This window comes from Vanellus vanellus, assembly GCF_965231255.1.
Source record: "Vanellus vanellus genome assembly, contig: HAP1_SCAFFOLD_71, whole genome shotgun sequence".
Taxonomy (NCBI): domain Eukaryota; kingdom Metazoa; phylum Chordata; class Aves; order Charadriiformes; family Charadriidae; genus Vanellus; species Vanellus vanellus.
This window is the reverse complement of record NW_028126759.1, coordinates 900,186-916,028: the sequence shown is the minus strand read 5'-3', so window position 1 is coordinate 916,028 and position 15,843 is coordinate 900,186. Positions and strand designations below refer to the sequence as shown.

Below are 15,843 nucleotides of genomic sequence, written 5' to 3'. Positions count from 1 at the left end.
AACCAGGACACCCCCCGCCCCTCTTTCCCCCCTTCTCTCCTGCAACCCGCATCTTTCAGCCGCGTCGGGGCGGTGATGGAGAGCGAAGGGACAGAGGGACAGCCGGGACAGGGGGACGCAGCAGATGCCAACCCCAGTTTGGGACTCAGGGAAGCAAAGAGGAAAGGGCGCGTGAAAGAGAAATGCCTCTTTGAGGAGACGGGATCCCTTCTCTTGGCTCATACAGGCACTGCTCTTCTCAAAGCCCTTAAGAAATCGCTTTTTAACGCTCCTTTAATTATTATGGGGGGTTTCACCCCCTGCTGGCAATCCTACATCCCTGCTCTACCGGGCATTAGAGAACCACTGGACTAGTTCCTGTCCTTTAACCTCGAGAAAAGCCGGCTTTTGCTAAAAACCAAACATCCTCCTCCCGCCCCCACCCCCTCTGAAAAAAAAAAAAAATAAATTAAAATCCTTACAAAACTGAAAAATCCTCTGGCTCCTCCGGCTGTGCCTGAGGTGAAAAACAGGTGGCTTTTAGTAAATTAAAAATAATAATAAAAAAAATACTAAAAACTCTCTCTCTCTCTGCCTCTGTTAGTCCAACTAAAGGGATAGCGTCGGGAGGCGAGGGAGGAGGAAGGGGGAGGCTGTGGGATGGAGAGAGCCCTCCCCGTACCCCTCGGCTGTGCATCCTCGCAGCGCCGCGGGGAATGGGGGGCTGTGTGTTTGGGGGGGTCTTTGGTTTGCTCCCCTGACCTGCTGGGGGTGGGGGAGGAGGGTTTGGGGAGGGGGTGTGTGGGATATCCGGCAGTGGGGTTACATTCATCGGGCGGTGCTGGGCGGCACGGCGGGAGCCTCCCTTGCTGTGCTGTGAGGCCGGGGCTCCCGGAGCGTGTTTCTGCTCCTGCTGCTTCACCTGCTGGAGCATTTCCCTCATCTTGTGCTGTGCAGTCTTGGGGAGGAGAGGGGAAAAGCAAGAGGTGGGGGTCAGGGCACTGTTTCTCCCACCACCACCCACCCCCGAGCCCCCACCGAGCATCTCACTGCTCCCAACTTGTCACTCTGGACAAGCCATAATTAATTCTGGGGGCGGTTTTGGGTGTTGTTTTTTTTTGTTTGTTTTGTTTTTGTTTTTTTTTAACTTGTGCTTCCTCCATCGCTCCTCAAGAGCACCTGAATTTTTCTGGGGGGCTGCGATCCTGCTTGAGTGGACAGGAGACAAGGTTATGGAAGATGCACCCAGGTGGGATGCGCGTGGCTTTGCCTGCACAGAGGAGTCCATTCACACCCTGGGTGCTGCTCTGCACGGCATTCAAAACACCCATTTTTAGCTCAATCGAGCCAATCTTCAATTTCAGTTCTCGCACAGCCAGGGGGAGCTACCGAAACACCTTCAGTGCATCTTGGGGACACAGGGACCTCCCAAAAGAAGAGTGGCAGGACGCTCGGGTGCTGCTGGGCTCAGCAAGCCCTGTGCCTTTCCTCGGTAGACAAAAGCGGCCGGGGAGGTTCGGGTAAAGCCACGGCCAAACTGTACCTGACTGGCAAAGAAATGCCCAATGATTTTAATGATGACCTCCTCGTTCTTGTCCGGGGTTTGGTCTCGTGGCACAATGACTTCCGCGCTGGTTAAGTTTTACAGTTCGTTCACCTGGAGCGAACCACAAGAGGCTTCTGTTGTGGAAGAGCCAAAATCCTCCACTGCCACAGTCACGACGGCACCAGGCACCCTGTGTGTCTCCCCCTTCCTTGGGACCAATGAGAACCACCACCAGAACATGGGGGCTGAGGGTCAAGACATCGCTGAGACCACTGAGCACCCGGGATTTGTCCCCCTGGGGTGGGCAGGGGTGACGGCTGATGCCCAACTTTGCATGCCCGGGGCACCACCCCCCACCGTTTTGCCACCTTTGCCTGTCACGTGGCCGGCGGCGAAGGAAGGCACCTTGATGTGGACTTCAAGCTTCACTTCTTCTTTCAGGTTAAAGAAGTTATCCTCTTTCAGCTTCCCAAATATTCACCCCTGGGCCTGGGGAGGAGACGGACAGGAAGGAAAACCATCAGGCAGCGCCCGCTGTGCCTCTCCATCCCCAAAGCTGATGATGTTCCCACGTCCAGCAGCATCAAAACCACGGTACCCAGCAAAGAGCTCCCCTGGTGCTGAGGGAGGCCAAGCCAGGCTGGCAGCACCGTGGTGACCACAGGGATGCTCTCGACTTGGCCCTTACTGTCCCCCCCACCCACAGCCCCCACCCAGTGCACCTTGAACTGAGTCTCGGGCGGCCCCATGATGATGACCATCCGCTCGCTGCCCTCGGGACCTTCTGACGGGGCGATCTGGGGAGGGATGAGGGAGAGGGAGCATGAGTGCGGCCCCCACTTCGGCAAGACCTTCCCTCGGTGGGATGTCCCCCCCCAGCACAGGGCAACCTCCCCATGTAGGAGCATCCCCTCCCACCAGAGCTGGGCTGATAACCGGGGTGCTGCAGGCCTGGCCTTCTACTAACGACAGGCCGGAGAGGTGGGCACATGCCAACCTCATGAAGTTCAACCAGGCCCAGTGCAAGGTCCTGCTCCTGGGTCGGGGCAATCCAAGCACAAATCCAGGCTGGGCGGAGAATGGATGGAGAGCAGCCCTGAGGAGAAGGACCTGGGGGTGCTGACTGATGAGAAGCTCAACATGAGATGGCAATGCGTGATCACAGCCCAGAAAACCACACATATCCCAGCCTGCATCAGAAGTGTGGCCAGCAGGGCGAAGGATGTGGTTCTGTCACTCTGCTTTGCTCTGGTGATACACCACCTGGAGTACTGCATCCAGCTCTGGAGCCCACAACATAGGAAAGACATGGACCTGCTGGAGTGGGGCCAGAGGAGGCCACGGAGATGCTGTGAGGGCTGGAGCCCCTCTGCTGGGAGGACAGGCTGAGAGTTGGGGTTGTTCAGCCTGGAGCAGGCGCCGGCCAGGGGGGCTCCGTACAGACCTGAGAGGTACGCCCAGGAGCTCTATGGTGGGAGAGAAAATGAGAGTCAGTGATGGCCCCAGCGTGCCAGACCTTTCCCAGCCACCCCCAGCCTGACGCAGAGCAGCATGCCACCACTGTGAGCCCGGCAGGGACACGGGGACAACCCTTCAAGCCCTGAAACCCTGGGGTGATATGCAACCCCATCCCAGCGCGATGGGGCTGGGAGGCGGATGGGAGGTCCCAGTTACTCCCAGTCCCTCCCCACTGCCACGTTTCCACCCATGTCTTGCCTTTGTAGGGGAAAACCAGGACACAACTCTCTCCTGCTCTGCGTTCCAGCAAGTGCAACCAGATGCTACCTGCAAACCACCATTTCTCACATGGAGGACGAGCAGACCCAGCTCCCCTGCCCATGCTGGACGCCACTCTCGCTCCCAGCCCTCTAGTTAAACGCGCTGCGCCGAGGTCATGCTCCCTCTCACATTGAGCCCATGCTCCCTGTGTCCACCCTCTGCTTCTGGCCACAGGCTGCTCCATGGCTCCTACACCAACATGTCCTCTCCTGCCCAGCCAGTCCTCAAGGCCAGCGTGGACACTGCACCTCCTCACTTCCCTCCCTTCACCAGGAGCCTCATTCCTTCTCCTCCATCCTTGCCAGGTCTCTACAGCTCCACAGTTGAAGATACAGCCACAGGCCCCAGGTCCTGCTGAGGATGCAGTCAGAAATGACCACTCCATGGTGTGAAACATAAAGTACTTGGGTGGAAGGAGCAGAGGCCTCACCAGGGTGGCTTCAAAAAGGTCCCACAAAGCTTTGGGGTGAAGGAGGTCCCACCAAACGCTGCCCTTTGGGACACCTGCCCAGCTCTTCTCCAGCACACCAACAAACGCTCAACCAGATGCTTCCCCAAGGCCGCGCTTGCTCAGGCGGTTGCCGCAGGCAGAACATCCTCCCGCACAGCCAGACCAACCGACCCTTCTCAGTGCCCTCCGGGGCCACCGCGCACATCACACTCACGCCCCTCCGCACCACCAGCCTGGCACTCACCCTTCTCCTCCGACCGCTCTGCTGCTGGCGTTGCCAGGAGAAGAAAACAGCACAAGTAAATGAACCCGCACGAAAATAGAAGTTAAAGAGGACCGGTCAGTAAGGATAAAACAATATCCCGTATCTTATGAGGGGAGGAAAGGTCTAAAACCAGAAATTGATTCATTGTTGAAGGATGGATTGTTGGAACCCTGGATGTCACCTTACAATAGTCCAATTCTACCGGTCAGGATGGCTGAGGGGAGATAGAGATTAGTCACAGACCTACGAGAAGTCAATAAACAAGTACAGACTCGGCAGCCTGTGGTTTCGAACCCATATACCCTCCTGAGTAAAATATCGCATAATCGTAAATGGTTTAGTGTAATAGACCTTAAAGATGCCTTTTGGGCCTGTCCGTTAGCAGAGGAGAGTAGAAACTTATTTGCCTTTGAATGGGAAGATCTGGACACTGGGAGGAAGCAGCAACTCCGCTGGACCTCCCTGCCTCAAGGGTTCACAGAATCCCCAAATCTATTTGGACAGACGCTAGAGAAAATTTTAGGGGAGTTCCAGGCAGAACCCCCAGTAAGAATCTTGCAATATGTAAATGATCTGTTGGTATCAGGAGAGAAAGAGCAGAAAGTCAGAGAGACATCGATACGTTTGCTGAATTTTTTAGGAGAACACGGATTAAGAGTGTCAAAGGCAAAACTGCAGTTTGTACAAAAGGAAGTAAGGTATTTAGAGCATTTAATTAGTGGAGGAAAAAGAGAAATCAATCCAGAACGAATTTCTGGGATTACAGCTTTAAGTGTCCCAAGAACAAAAAGAGAAATAAGGAAGATTTTAGGGTTACTAGGGTACTGTAGACTATGGGTTGAGGGATACACTCAATTAGTAAAATTTCTGTATGACAAACTAGTAAAAGAAGGTCCACTACAGTGGACAGAAGACAAACAGGAGCCATTACAAAAACTGAAACAGAAGCTAATAAAAGCCCTGGTTTTAGCCCTCCCCTCCCTAGAAAAAAAAAAAAGAAACCAAAATCATTTCACCTTCTTGTAAACGTGGCAGAAGGGATAGCGCATGGAGTCCTAATGGAGGGACGGGGCGGAGAAAGGAAACCAGTGGCATACCTGTCCAAATTAATGGAACCAGTACGTGGGGGTGGCCCACATGCATGCAGGCAGTGGCGGGGACCAAGGCAGTCCCAGGCGACCGAGCTACCAGCACCTGAAACACCCCATCTCTTCAGCGATGGAGCAAACCTTCTTCTGTGGGTACTCTGCTATTCCAGCACCACGTTTGGCAGGTGGTCGAGGAGGAACGATGAGAGTGGCCACACTGCACAGATAACTGGAGGAACGGTTGGGGTCAGTGTGGGCAGAGGAATCTAGCAGGGACAGCAGTGCCCAGGAAGCCGCATCAGTAACGCCATGGCGGTCCCAGGCGACCGAGCTACCAGCACCTGAAACACCAAATCTCTTCAGCGATGGAGCAAACCTGGGAGGAGAGGAAGTGACCTGGGGTGGGTCCCTTGTTTGGGAGGAGAGACAAGGGAGGAGAAAGGGAGGAGTCAAGGAAGATGAGGGGGATGTTCAAGCAGGGAAAATGGAGACAAGGGGCGATCAATTCCCCGTTAACTACCCCTGAAATCCGGCTCTTCCTTCTGGGACTGAGAGCCCTGTTGGCTTCTCACTCTTTGCTGTGGTCAGCAATTTCTCTTGTCACGCTCAGGAGCTTCACACCGTCTGTTCAATTAGCTACGGCTTACGCTGGGCCCTAATCTCCAGCTGTGTGCCTTAATGCATACCCCCAAAGTTGTCTGCAGGTCACATCACTGTTTCCTATCCTCCATGTGCCAGTCTCCTCCGTCCCATGGTGGCTCTGAGCACCCTCCTCTCTGACCAGGCACCGTTTCAGCCCTTGGGAGTCACTCTTTCCCTTCGTGCCCTGCTGTCTGCCTGCAGCCTCATTGGCAGGCGCCGGGCATGCAAGTCCTTGCCTTGCACCAGAGACTGAATTGGACTCAAGCACGCTCAGCTGTGAAAATCAGGAACTTTATTTCTACAACCGAGTCAACATCAGCCCTTCTGCGCTCAGAGGAGCGTGGGCAGGACAGAGCAGGCCTTGGCACTGAGGCTGCCTTTGGCTCAGCAGGCATTGCCCCGGAAGGAAATGGTCGTGGAACAGCGCAGCCTGCTCTGGAGCCTGTTTGTCATGCTGCTCGAGTCTTTTTCCCCCACAGGACCTGCAGCAGCTCCTGCAGCAGCTTAAAAAATTCCACTAGCTTCTGGAGTGGAAATGGACATGGTGTAAACCCGCTCGACTGTGTGGGTATTGGCCTTGGCCTCTGATGGGGGGTTGAAGTAAAGACTGGCTGTGGTGTTGTAGTAGCCGATGGTGCTGGGCGTAGTCCCATCTGGACCAGGATCCAGTTGTAGAAGTGCTGGGTGGAGGTGTAGACTCCGGGCCGTTTGGCTCTGGCACAGCCTCTCCCCCAGCTGGTCACCCCAACAAGCCAGAAGTAGTCCGCGTTGTTGTCTTTGCACACCAGAGGACCACCGCTGTCACCCTGCAGGGGAGGAAAGAGGGTTGAGGTGGTGTTGGGTGGCCGCTGTCAGCGCTCTGGCCGGCTCCTTCTCTCTCCCAGCACCTGCCAGAGCTCTGCTCACTACACACAACGGCGCTGCTCCGGCGCTGGAGCCTACAGAGCCTCATCTGGGAGAGGGTGGAGGGCCTGTAAGGTCGGGCGCTCTCTCATCTCTGCACAGTGCTCCCGGCTGTGTGGAAGGGGGATGCTTTGGGATCTGGACCTATGGGCTGCCGGGAGCACAGGATGGGCTTTCTGGGCAGCGTCCCCGGGCTCTGGGACAAGGCGGGCACTGGGCAAGGACCTGCAGCTGGGGAAGGGGAGGTGAGCACCAGCAGCACTGGAGACCCAGCGGTGGCAGGGTGACTTGCCAGGCCAAGCACGTGCCGGGCGATGTTTGGGCGTTGCGAGAGGGCTGCTGGTGCTGCCGGGGCTTGACTTGCAGCACGTCCTACCTGGCAGGTGTCGATGCCACCCTGCGGATAGCCAGCACACAGGTTGTGGCTGTGGATGGCCCCTCTGTACCACCCGCTGCTGTTGCAGAGGTTGACATCAATGAGCTGGACCTTGGCCTCCTGCAGGACATCCGTTGACCCTGCAGCTGTGAGCACAGAAAGCAATGAAGCCCCAGCAGCTCCCCCCCTGCCTGGGTGAACCCCTTCCCTAGGGCTTGGCTTTGCGTCCTGAAGGCACTGTGCCCGTGTTTCCCCTCTGTCTGGCTTTGGGCGGTGGGTCAGCCCATTCTCCCCGGAGGCATACGTCCCCGCAGCCTGACTGCGGCTTTCGCCTCCGCTCTCGGGAAGCCCAACCCCTCTCCCCAGTGTGCCGAGCTTGCACTCAGGACACCAGCACTTTTGGGGAACTCACATCTTGCAGTGGTGGCGCCCCAACCGCTGACGTAGCAGGTGTGCAGCTCTGACACTCTAAGTGAGGCGTCGGGCACACAGGCAAGCTGGGTGTAGGAGTTGCACTGGACCGGCTGGTCCAGCTCCAGCAGGGCGATGTCGTTCCTCTGCGTGATATTCCTGTAGTGCTCGTGAACCAGCAGCCGCTTAATATGGCGCACTTGGGCCTCGGGGCCCAGCCGAGTCAACTGGGTGGCCCCGATCACCACGCGCCACATGCTGATGTTCCTGGAAGGCAGATGGAGAGGGGGGTCAGAGGGAGCGGAGCCACGCGCTGCAGCAGCCCCGCCGTTCCCTGCCTTCTGCTTCCCAGGGCAGAGAGGAGAGCAGTGCCACGCAGGCTGCCACCGCCCTGGCATGCCTTAGGCACGAGCCATGTGGCGCTGGAGGCTGCTAGGAAGCAGTGGCCCGAGCCCAGCCTTCTCCTGAGCAGTCTCTGGGCTGGGCTCGGCAGTGCCCAGGCACTGGGCGTACTGGCAGGAACGGGGATGGGAGTAGCAGGCGGTGCTGCATGCAGGGCACCCGCGAGGGTGGTGGGGACAGCCCCCTTCCCTGGCCCTCCTTACCTGGCCTCGATGAAGCAGTGTGCCGCCGTGAGGACCCACTGTGGGCTGATGAGGGACCCTCCGCAGATGTGCCCCGTGCCTGCTTCCCAGGGGTCCTGGATGCTGATGATCCAGGGCCAGGCTCCTGGACGGGCATCGGTGCCACCCACCACGCGCGACATGCCGTACTGGTAAGCCATGGGCCGGAGCCCGCAGGTCCCTCTGTAACCAGAAACTCATGACTGTCCTGCTCCACGGCGTGCTGCGGTTCAGGCTGAAGGTCAGCCCTCTTCCCTCCCCACAAGGCGCTGCACGGACAGCAGGGCCAGGGAACCCCCTGGGGCGGGCCGGCGGGCGCCCCTGTTTCTGCCTGAGCCCCGCAGAGGAGCTGTGCCAGCAGCCGGGGTGCTGGCCAGGATCTGAGGCTCCCAGGCGGGGTTGGGGAAGCTGTGGCCACGGGGGACAAGCGGGCTCCCTCCAGTGAACCCCATCAGGGTTGCCCAAGCTCCCCCCCAGAGCCTGGGGCCACTTACCCACAGCTGTCCCACGCGCCTTGCACAGGCCAGCACAGGGCCAGCAGGACGACGACGAGGAGCAGTTTCATTGCTGCCAGTGGCGGCACGTGGCACCTGCAAGAAGCGAACCGAGGGCCTGTCGCCACCAGTGCCGCAGCCGACGTAGTGCCCGCAGTGCTCACGCTGCCCATGGTGCTCTTGTTCCCGGGGCTGATGTCACAGAGTCGCTGGTTCCGGGCACCGGGCCCGGTGGCCTCTTGGCAGAAGGGGGGGCGCCATGGGGGGTTCCCGGCAGGAGGGGAGGCAGAAGCCGGCATGGGACACCCCCGACAGACCCCCGCTGAACGCTCTGCCTGCGGGACGAGGCTGTGCAGGCCCCGCGGCAGGCAGCAGCGCCTGGCTGCGAGCGCTGCCTGCTGACAGCTGGCAGCAAAAAACCCCGTGTGGCATCGCGGCCTCTTGGGGAAGTTCACTGCCACCCCGCTCTCTGCAGCCCTGTGCCACCAGGGCCTTCCCAAAACACATACACCAGAGAACAGAACAGAACTGCTACAGGCAGCACGCACCTTTTTGGGTGTTGAGGGGCCCATCTGGCTACAGCCGCAGCAGGCAAGCGGTGATGCGCAAGCCAAATAAGCCAGGCGTACCCAAGCGGTGCCAACCTTCCCGCACAAAGCACGGTGAAAGGCAGGTGCAGCACAGTCCACACGGGCTATGTCAGCCACAGCAGCACCCTCCGGCAGGCTTTCTGTCCTTGCTGTCGCTGAGTTAGAGTGCTGCTCTGGGACAACACTGACAAGGGCAGTTGTGGCACCTGCTTTGCATGGCCAAAGACACGCAACGTTAAGCTCTAGACAGAGAAGGATGCTCCCGCTCTCAGCCCCACGGGCCATTCTCCATGGCTTGGGTAAACCCTTGTCATGGCTTAACCCCCACCACGCAGCCGCTCGCTTACCCCCTCTTCCCCCCGCAAGGGACAAGAGGGAGAAAAGGAGGGCAAAGGAAAAAAATCTCCTGGGTTGAGACAAAGACACTTGAATAGAACAATATCAGAGAAAGCAAAATAACACAAGAACAAGAAGAACACCAGGCACTCGCACTGCCCAGAAGCTGGCATCGTCCCGAGCAGTGATGGCGGGTTCCCACCCCCTGGCTAACCCCCATTTATATACTGGGCATGTCATCTATGGTGTGGAGTATTTCATTGGCCATTCCATCGCTCTGTCTGTTCTTCTATGGGAAGCTAAAAAAAAGTCCTTGAATTATGTAAACATCGCTTAACAACAACTAAACCCAATAGCTGTTATTGGCATTCCTGTCACAGCATCCCTAGAAAGAGAAATTGACCCTTGTCCAGCCTAAACCAGGACTCATGGGTCTGCCTTCTACAGCTGTATGGTGGAGCCTTGCGCCCGTGCTGGAGTGCGGGGCAGTCCTGGGAGAAAAGCAGGAGCCGGCCACGTGCGTTGCGTTTGCTGAGCAGGGCTGAGTCCCTGGAGCGCAGAGAGCAGTGGCTTGAAGAATGGCAGCCTCAAAGCTCATGCACGGTGTGGGAGCCTCCTGCTGCCACCCTGCCTTGTGTGGCCGGACGGAAGGCACACAGCTGAGTGCGCAACCTGGTCCCCGGGATGGCAGGGCAGGCTGGCTCTGAAAGTGGGAGAGCTGCTCTCGAGGCCCTCCTTGAGGAGTCTCATGGCTTCACAGGCGCCAGAACCGGGCCCCAAACTGGACTCACTCAAGGCTGCTTTGTTTTCTGAAATGTGACCTGAAGGTGGTGCCCCATATCTGCGTAGAGTAGACAGAAGGAAGCCTTAGAGAAGGCAGCTTGTCTTCCGTGGGTACTCTGCTATTCCAGCACCACGTTTGGCAGGTGGTCGAGGAGGAACGATGAGAGTGGCCACACTGCACAGATAACTGGAGGAACGGTTGGGGTCAGTGTGGGCAGAGGAATCTAGCAGGGACAGCAGTGCCCAGGAAGCCGCATCAGTAATGCCATGGCGGTCCCAGGCGACCGAGCTACCAGCACCTGAAACACCAAATCTCTTCAGCGATGGAACAAACCTGGGAGGAGAGGGAGGAAGTGACCTGGGGTGGGTCCCTTGTTTGGGAGGAGAGACAAGGGAGGAGAAAGGGAGGAGTCAAGGAAGATGAGGGGGATGTTCAAGCAGGGAAAATGGAGACAAGGGGGGATCAATCCCCTGAAATCCGGCTCTTCCTTCTGGGACTGAGAGCCCTGTTGGCTTCTCACTCTTTGCTGTGGTCAGCAATTTCTCTTGTCACGCTCAGGAGTTTCACACCGTCTGTTCAATTAGCTACGGCTTACGCTGGGCCCTAATCTCCAGCTGTGTGCCTTAATGCATAGCCCCAAAGTTGTCTGCAGGTCACATCACTGTTTCCTATCCTCCATGTGCCAGTCTTCTCCGTCCCATGGTGGCTCTGAGCACCCTCCTCTCTGACCAGGCACCGTTTCAGCCCTTGGGAGTCACTCTCCCTTCGTGCCCTGCTGTCTGCCTGCGGCCTCATTGGCAGGCGCCGGGCATGCAAGTCCTTGCCTTGCACCGGAGACTGAATTGGACTCAAGCACGCTCAGCTGTGAAAATCAGGAACTTTATTTCTACAACCGAGTCAACATCAGCCCTTCTGCGCTCAGAGGAGCGCGGGCAGGACAGAGCAGGCCTTGGCACTGAGGCTGCCTTTGGCTCAGCAGGCATTGCCCCGGAAGGAAATGGTGGTGGAACAGGGCGGCCTGCTCTGGAGCCTCTTCGTCACGCTGCTCAAGCCTTTTTCCCCCACAGGACCTGCAGCAACTCCTGCAGCCGACTAAAGAATTCCACCAGCTTCTGGAGTGGAAATGGGCAGGAGCTAATCGTGCCCGGTGGTGTTGGTGTTGGCCTTGGCCTCTGATAGGGGGTTGAGGCGGTGAGAAAATGACTCCAAGCCCGTGCTGTTGGAGTACCCCTTACTGCTGGGTGCAGTCCCATCTGGACCAGGATCCAGTCGTAGAAGTGCTGGGTGGAGGTGTAGACTCCGGGCCGTTTGGCTCTGGCACAGCCTCTCCCCCAGCTGGTCACCCCAACAAGCCAGAAGTAGTCCGCGTTGTTGTCTTTGCACACCAGGGGACCACCACTGTCACCCTGCAGGGGAGGAGAGAGGGTTGAGGTGGTGTTGGGTGGCCGCTGTCAGCGCTCTGGCCGGCTCCTTCTCTCTCCCAGCACCTGCCAGAGCTCTGCTCACTGCACACAACGGCTCTGCTCCGGCGCTGGAGCCTACAGAGCCTCGTGTGGGAGGGGGTGGAGGGCCTGTAAGGTCGGGCGCTCTCTCATCTCTGCACAGTGCTCCCGGCTGTGTGGAAGGGGGATGCTTTGGGATCTGGACCTATGGGCTGCCGGGAGCACAGGATGGGCTTTCTGGGCAGCGTCCCCGGGCTCTGGGACAAGGCGGGGACTGGGCAAGGACCTGCAGCTGGGGAAGGGGAGGTGAGCACCAGCAGCAGTGGAGACCCAGCGGTGGCAGGGTGACTTGCCAGGCCAAGCACGTGCCGGGCGATGTTTGGGCGTTGCGAGAGGGCTGCCGGTGCTGCCGGGGCTTGACTTGCAGCACGTCCTACCTGGCAGGTGTCGATGCCACCCTGCGGATAGCCAGCACACAGGTTGTGGCTGTGGATGGCCCCTCTGTACCACCCGCTGCTGTTGCAGAGGTTGACATCAATGAGCTGGACCTTGGCCTCCTGCAGGACATCCGTTGACCCTGCAGCTGTGAGCACAGAAAGCAATGAAGCCCCAGCAGCTCCCCCCCTGCCTGGGTGAACCCCTTCCCTAGGGCTTGGCTTTGCGTCCTGAAGGCACTGTGCCCGTGTTTCCCCTCTGTCTGGCTTTGGGCGGTGGGTCAGCCCATTCTCCCTGGAGGCATACGTCCCCACAGCCTGACTGCGGCTTTCGCCTCTGCTCTCGGGAAGCCCAACCCCTCTCCCCAGTGTGCCGAGCTTGCACTCAGGACACCAGCACTTTGGGGGAACTCACATCTTGCAGTGGTGGCGCCCCAACCGCTGACGTAGCAGGTGTGCAGCTCTGACACTCTAAGTGAGGCGTCGGGCACACAGGCAAGCTGGGTGTAGGAGTTGCACTGGACCGGCTGGTCCAGCTCCAGCAGGGCGATGTCGTTCCTCTGCGTGATATTCCTGTAGTGCTCGTGAACCAGCAGCCGCTTAATATGGCGCACTTGGGCCTCGGGGCCCAGCCGAGTCAACTGGGTGGCCCCGATCACCACGCGCCACATGCTGATGTGCCTGGAAGGCAGATGGAGAGGGGGGTCAGAGGGAGCGGAGCCACGCGCTGCAGCAGCCCCGCCGTTCCCTGCCTTCTGCTTCCCAAGGCAGAGAGGAGAGCAGTGCCACGCAGGCTGCCACCGCCCTGGCATGCCTTAGGCACGAGCCATGTGGCGCTGGAGGCTGCTAGGAAGCAGTGGCCCGAGCCCAGCCTTCTCCTGAGCAGTCTCTGGGCTGGGCTCGGCAGTGCCCAGGCACTGGGCGTACTGGCAGGAACGGGGATGGGAGTAGCAGGCGGTGCTGCACGCAGGGCACCCGCGAGGGTGGTGGGGACAGCCCCCTTCCCTGGCCCTCCTTACCTGGCCTCGATGAAGCAGTGTGCTGCCGTCAGCACCCACTGTGGGCTGATGAGGGACCCTCCGCAGATGTGCCCCGTGCCTGCTTCCCAGGGGTCCTGGATGCTGACGATCCAGGGCCAGGCTCCTGGACGGGCATCGGTGCCACCCACCACGCGCGACATGCCGTACTGGTAAGCCATGGGCCGGAGCCCGCAGGTCCCTCTGTAACCAGAAACTCATGACTGTCCTGCTCCACGGCGTGCTGCGCTTCAGGCTGAAGGTCAGCCCTCTTCCCTCCCCACAAGGCGCTGCACGGACAGCAGGGCCAGGGAACCCCCTGGGGCGGGCGTGCGTGCGCCCCTGTTTCTGCCTGAGCCCCGCAGAGGAGCTGTGCCAGCAGCCGGGGTGCTGGCCAGGATCTGAGGCTCCCAGGCGGGGTTGGGGAAGCTGTGGCCACGGGGGACAAGCGGGCTCCCTCCAGTGAACCCCATCAGGGTTGCCCAAGCTCCCCCCCAGAGCCTGGGGCCACTTACCCACAGCTGTCCCACGCGCCTTGCACAGGCCAGCACAGGGCCAGCAGGAGGACGACGAGGAGCAGTTTCATTGCTGCCAGTGGCGGCACGTGGCACCTGCAAGAAGCGAACCGAGGGCCTGTCGCCACCAGTGCCGCAGCCGACGTAGTGCCCGCAGTGCTCACGCTGCCCACGGTGCTCTTGTTCCCGGGGCTGATGTCACAGAGTCGCTGGTTCCGGGCACCGGGCCCGGTGGCCTCTTGGCAGAAGGGGGGGCGCCATGGGGGGTTCCCGGCAGGAGGGGAGGCAGAAGCCGGCATGGGACACCCCCGACAGACCCCCGCTGAACGCTCTGCCTGCGGGACGAGGCTGTGCAGGCCCCGCGGCAGGCAGCAGCGCCTGGCTGCGAGCGCTGCCTGCTGACAGCTGGCAGCAAAAAACCCCGTGTGGCATCGCGGCCTCTTGGGGAAGTTCACTGCCACCCCGCTCTCTGCAGCCCTGTGCCACCAGGGCCTTCCCAAAACACATACACCAGAGAACAGAACAGAACTGCTACAGGCAGCACGCACCTTTTTGGGTGTTGAGGGGCCCATCTGGCTACAGCCGCAGCAGGCAAGCGGTGATGCGCAAGCCAAATAAGCCAGGCGTACCCAAGCGGTGCCAACCTTCCCGCACAAAGCACGGTGAAAGGCAGGTGCAGCACAGTCCACACGGGCTATGTCAGCCACAGCAGCACCCTCCGGCAGGCTTTCTGTCCTTGCTGTCGCTGAGTTAGAGTGCTGCTCTGGGACAACACTGACAAGGGCAGTTGTGGCACCTGCTTTGCATGGCCAAAGACACGCAACGTTAAGCTCTAGACAGAGAAGGATGCTCCCGCTCTCAGCCCCACGGGCCATTCTCCATGGCTTGGGTAAACCCTTGTCATGGCTTAACCCCCACCACGCAGCCGCTCGCTTACCCCCTCTTCCCCCCGCAAGGGACAAGAGGGAGAAAAGGAGGGCAAAGGAAAAAAATCTCCTGGGTTGAGACAAAGACACTTGAATAGAACAATATCAGAGAAAGCAAAATAACACAAGAACAAGAAGAACACCAGGCACTCGCACTGCCCAGAAGCTGGCATCGTCCCGAGCAGTGATGGCGGGTTCCCACCCCCTGGCTAACCCCCATTTATATACTGGGCATGTCATCTATGGTGTGGAGTATTTCATTGGCCATTCCATCGCTCTGTCTGTTCTTCTATGGGAAGCTAAAAAAAAGTCCTTGAATTATGTAAACATCGCTTAACAACAACTAAACCCAATAGCTGTTATTGGCATTCCTGTCACAGCATCCCTAGAAAGAGAAATTGACCCTTGTCCAGCCTAAACCAGGACTCATGGGTCTGCCTTCTACAGCTGTATGGTGGAGCCTTGCGCCCGTGCTGGAGTGCGGGGCAGTCCTGGGAGAAAAGCAGGAGCCGGCCACGTGCGTTGCGTTTGCTGAGCAGGGCTGAGTCCCTGGAGCGCAGAGAGCAGTGGCTTGAAGAATGGCAGCCTCAAAGCTCATGCACGGTGTGGGAGCCTCCTGCTGCCACCCTGCCTTGTGTGGCCGGACGGAAGGCACACAGCTGAGTGCGCAACCTGGTCCCCGGGATGGCAGGGCAGGCTGGCTCTGAAAGTGGGAGAGCTGCTCTCGAGGCCCTCCTTGAGGAGTCTCATGGCTTCACAGGCGCCAGAACCGGGCCCCAAACTGGACTCACTCAAGGCTGCTTTGTTTTCTGAAATGTGACCTGAAGGTGGTGCCCCATATCTGCGTAGAGTAGACAGAAGGAAGCCTTAGAGAAGGCAGCTTGTCTTCCGTGGGTACTCTGCTATTCCAGCACCACGTTTGGCAGGTGGTCGAGGAGGAACGATGAGAGTGGCCACACTGCACAGATAACTGGAGGAACGGTTGGGGTCAGTGTGGGCAGAGGAATCTAGCAGGGACAGCAGTGCCCAGGAAGCCGCATCAGTAATGCCATGGCGGTCCCAGGCGACCGAGCTACCAGCACCTGAAACACCAAATCTCTTCAGCGATGGAACAAACCTGGGAGGAGAGGGAGGAAGTGACCTGGGGTGGGTCCCTTGTTTGGGAGGAGAGACAAGGGAGGAGAAAGGGAGGAGTCAAGGAAGATGAGGGGGATGTTCAAGCAGGGAAAATGGAGACAAGGGG

General features: G+C 58.9%; 1 protein-coding gene across 1 annotated transcript; it reads right to left on the bottom strand.

The window, feature by feature from the left end:
* Positions 1–6,199: 6,199 nt before the first annotated feature.
* On the bottom strand, positions 6,200–15,439 carry LOC309685783 (acrosin-like; the record flags this gene model as incomplete). The annotated part of the gene is made up of 7 exons (XM_082501501.1): positions 6,200–6,556; positions 7,030–7,175; positions 7,442–7,639; positions 11,496–11,673; positions 12,147–12,286; positions 12,544–12,763; positions 15,422–15,439. 7 exons carry the CDS (start codon positions 15,437–15,439, stop codon positions 6,200–6,202), a joined length of 1,257 nt encoding a protein of 418 aa, XP_082357627.1.
* Positions 15,440–15,843: the final 404 nt, after the last annotated feature.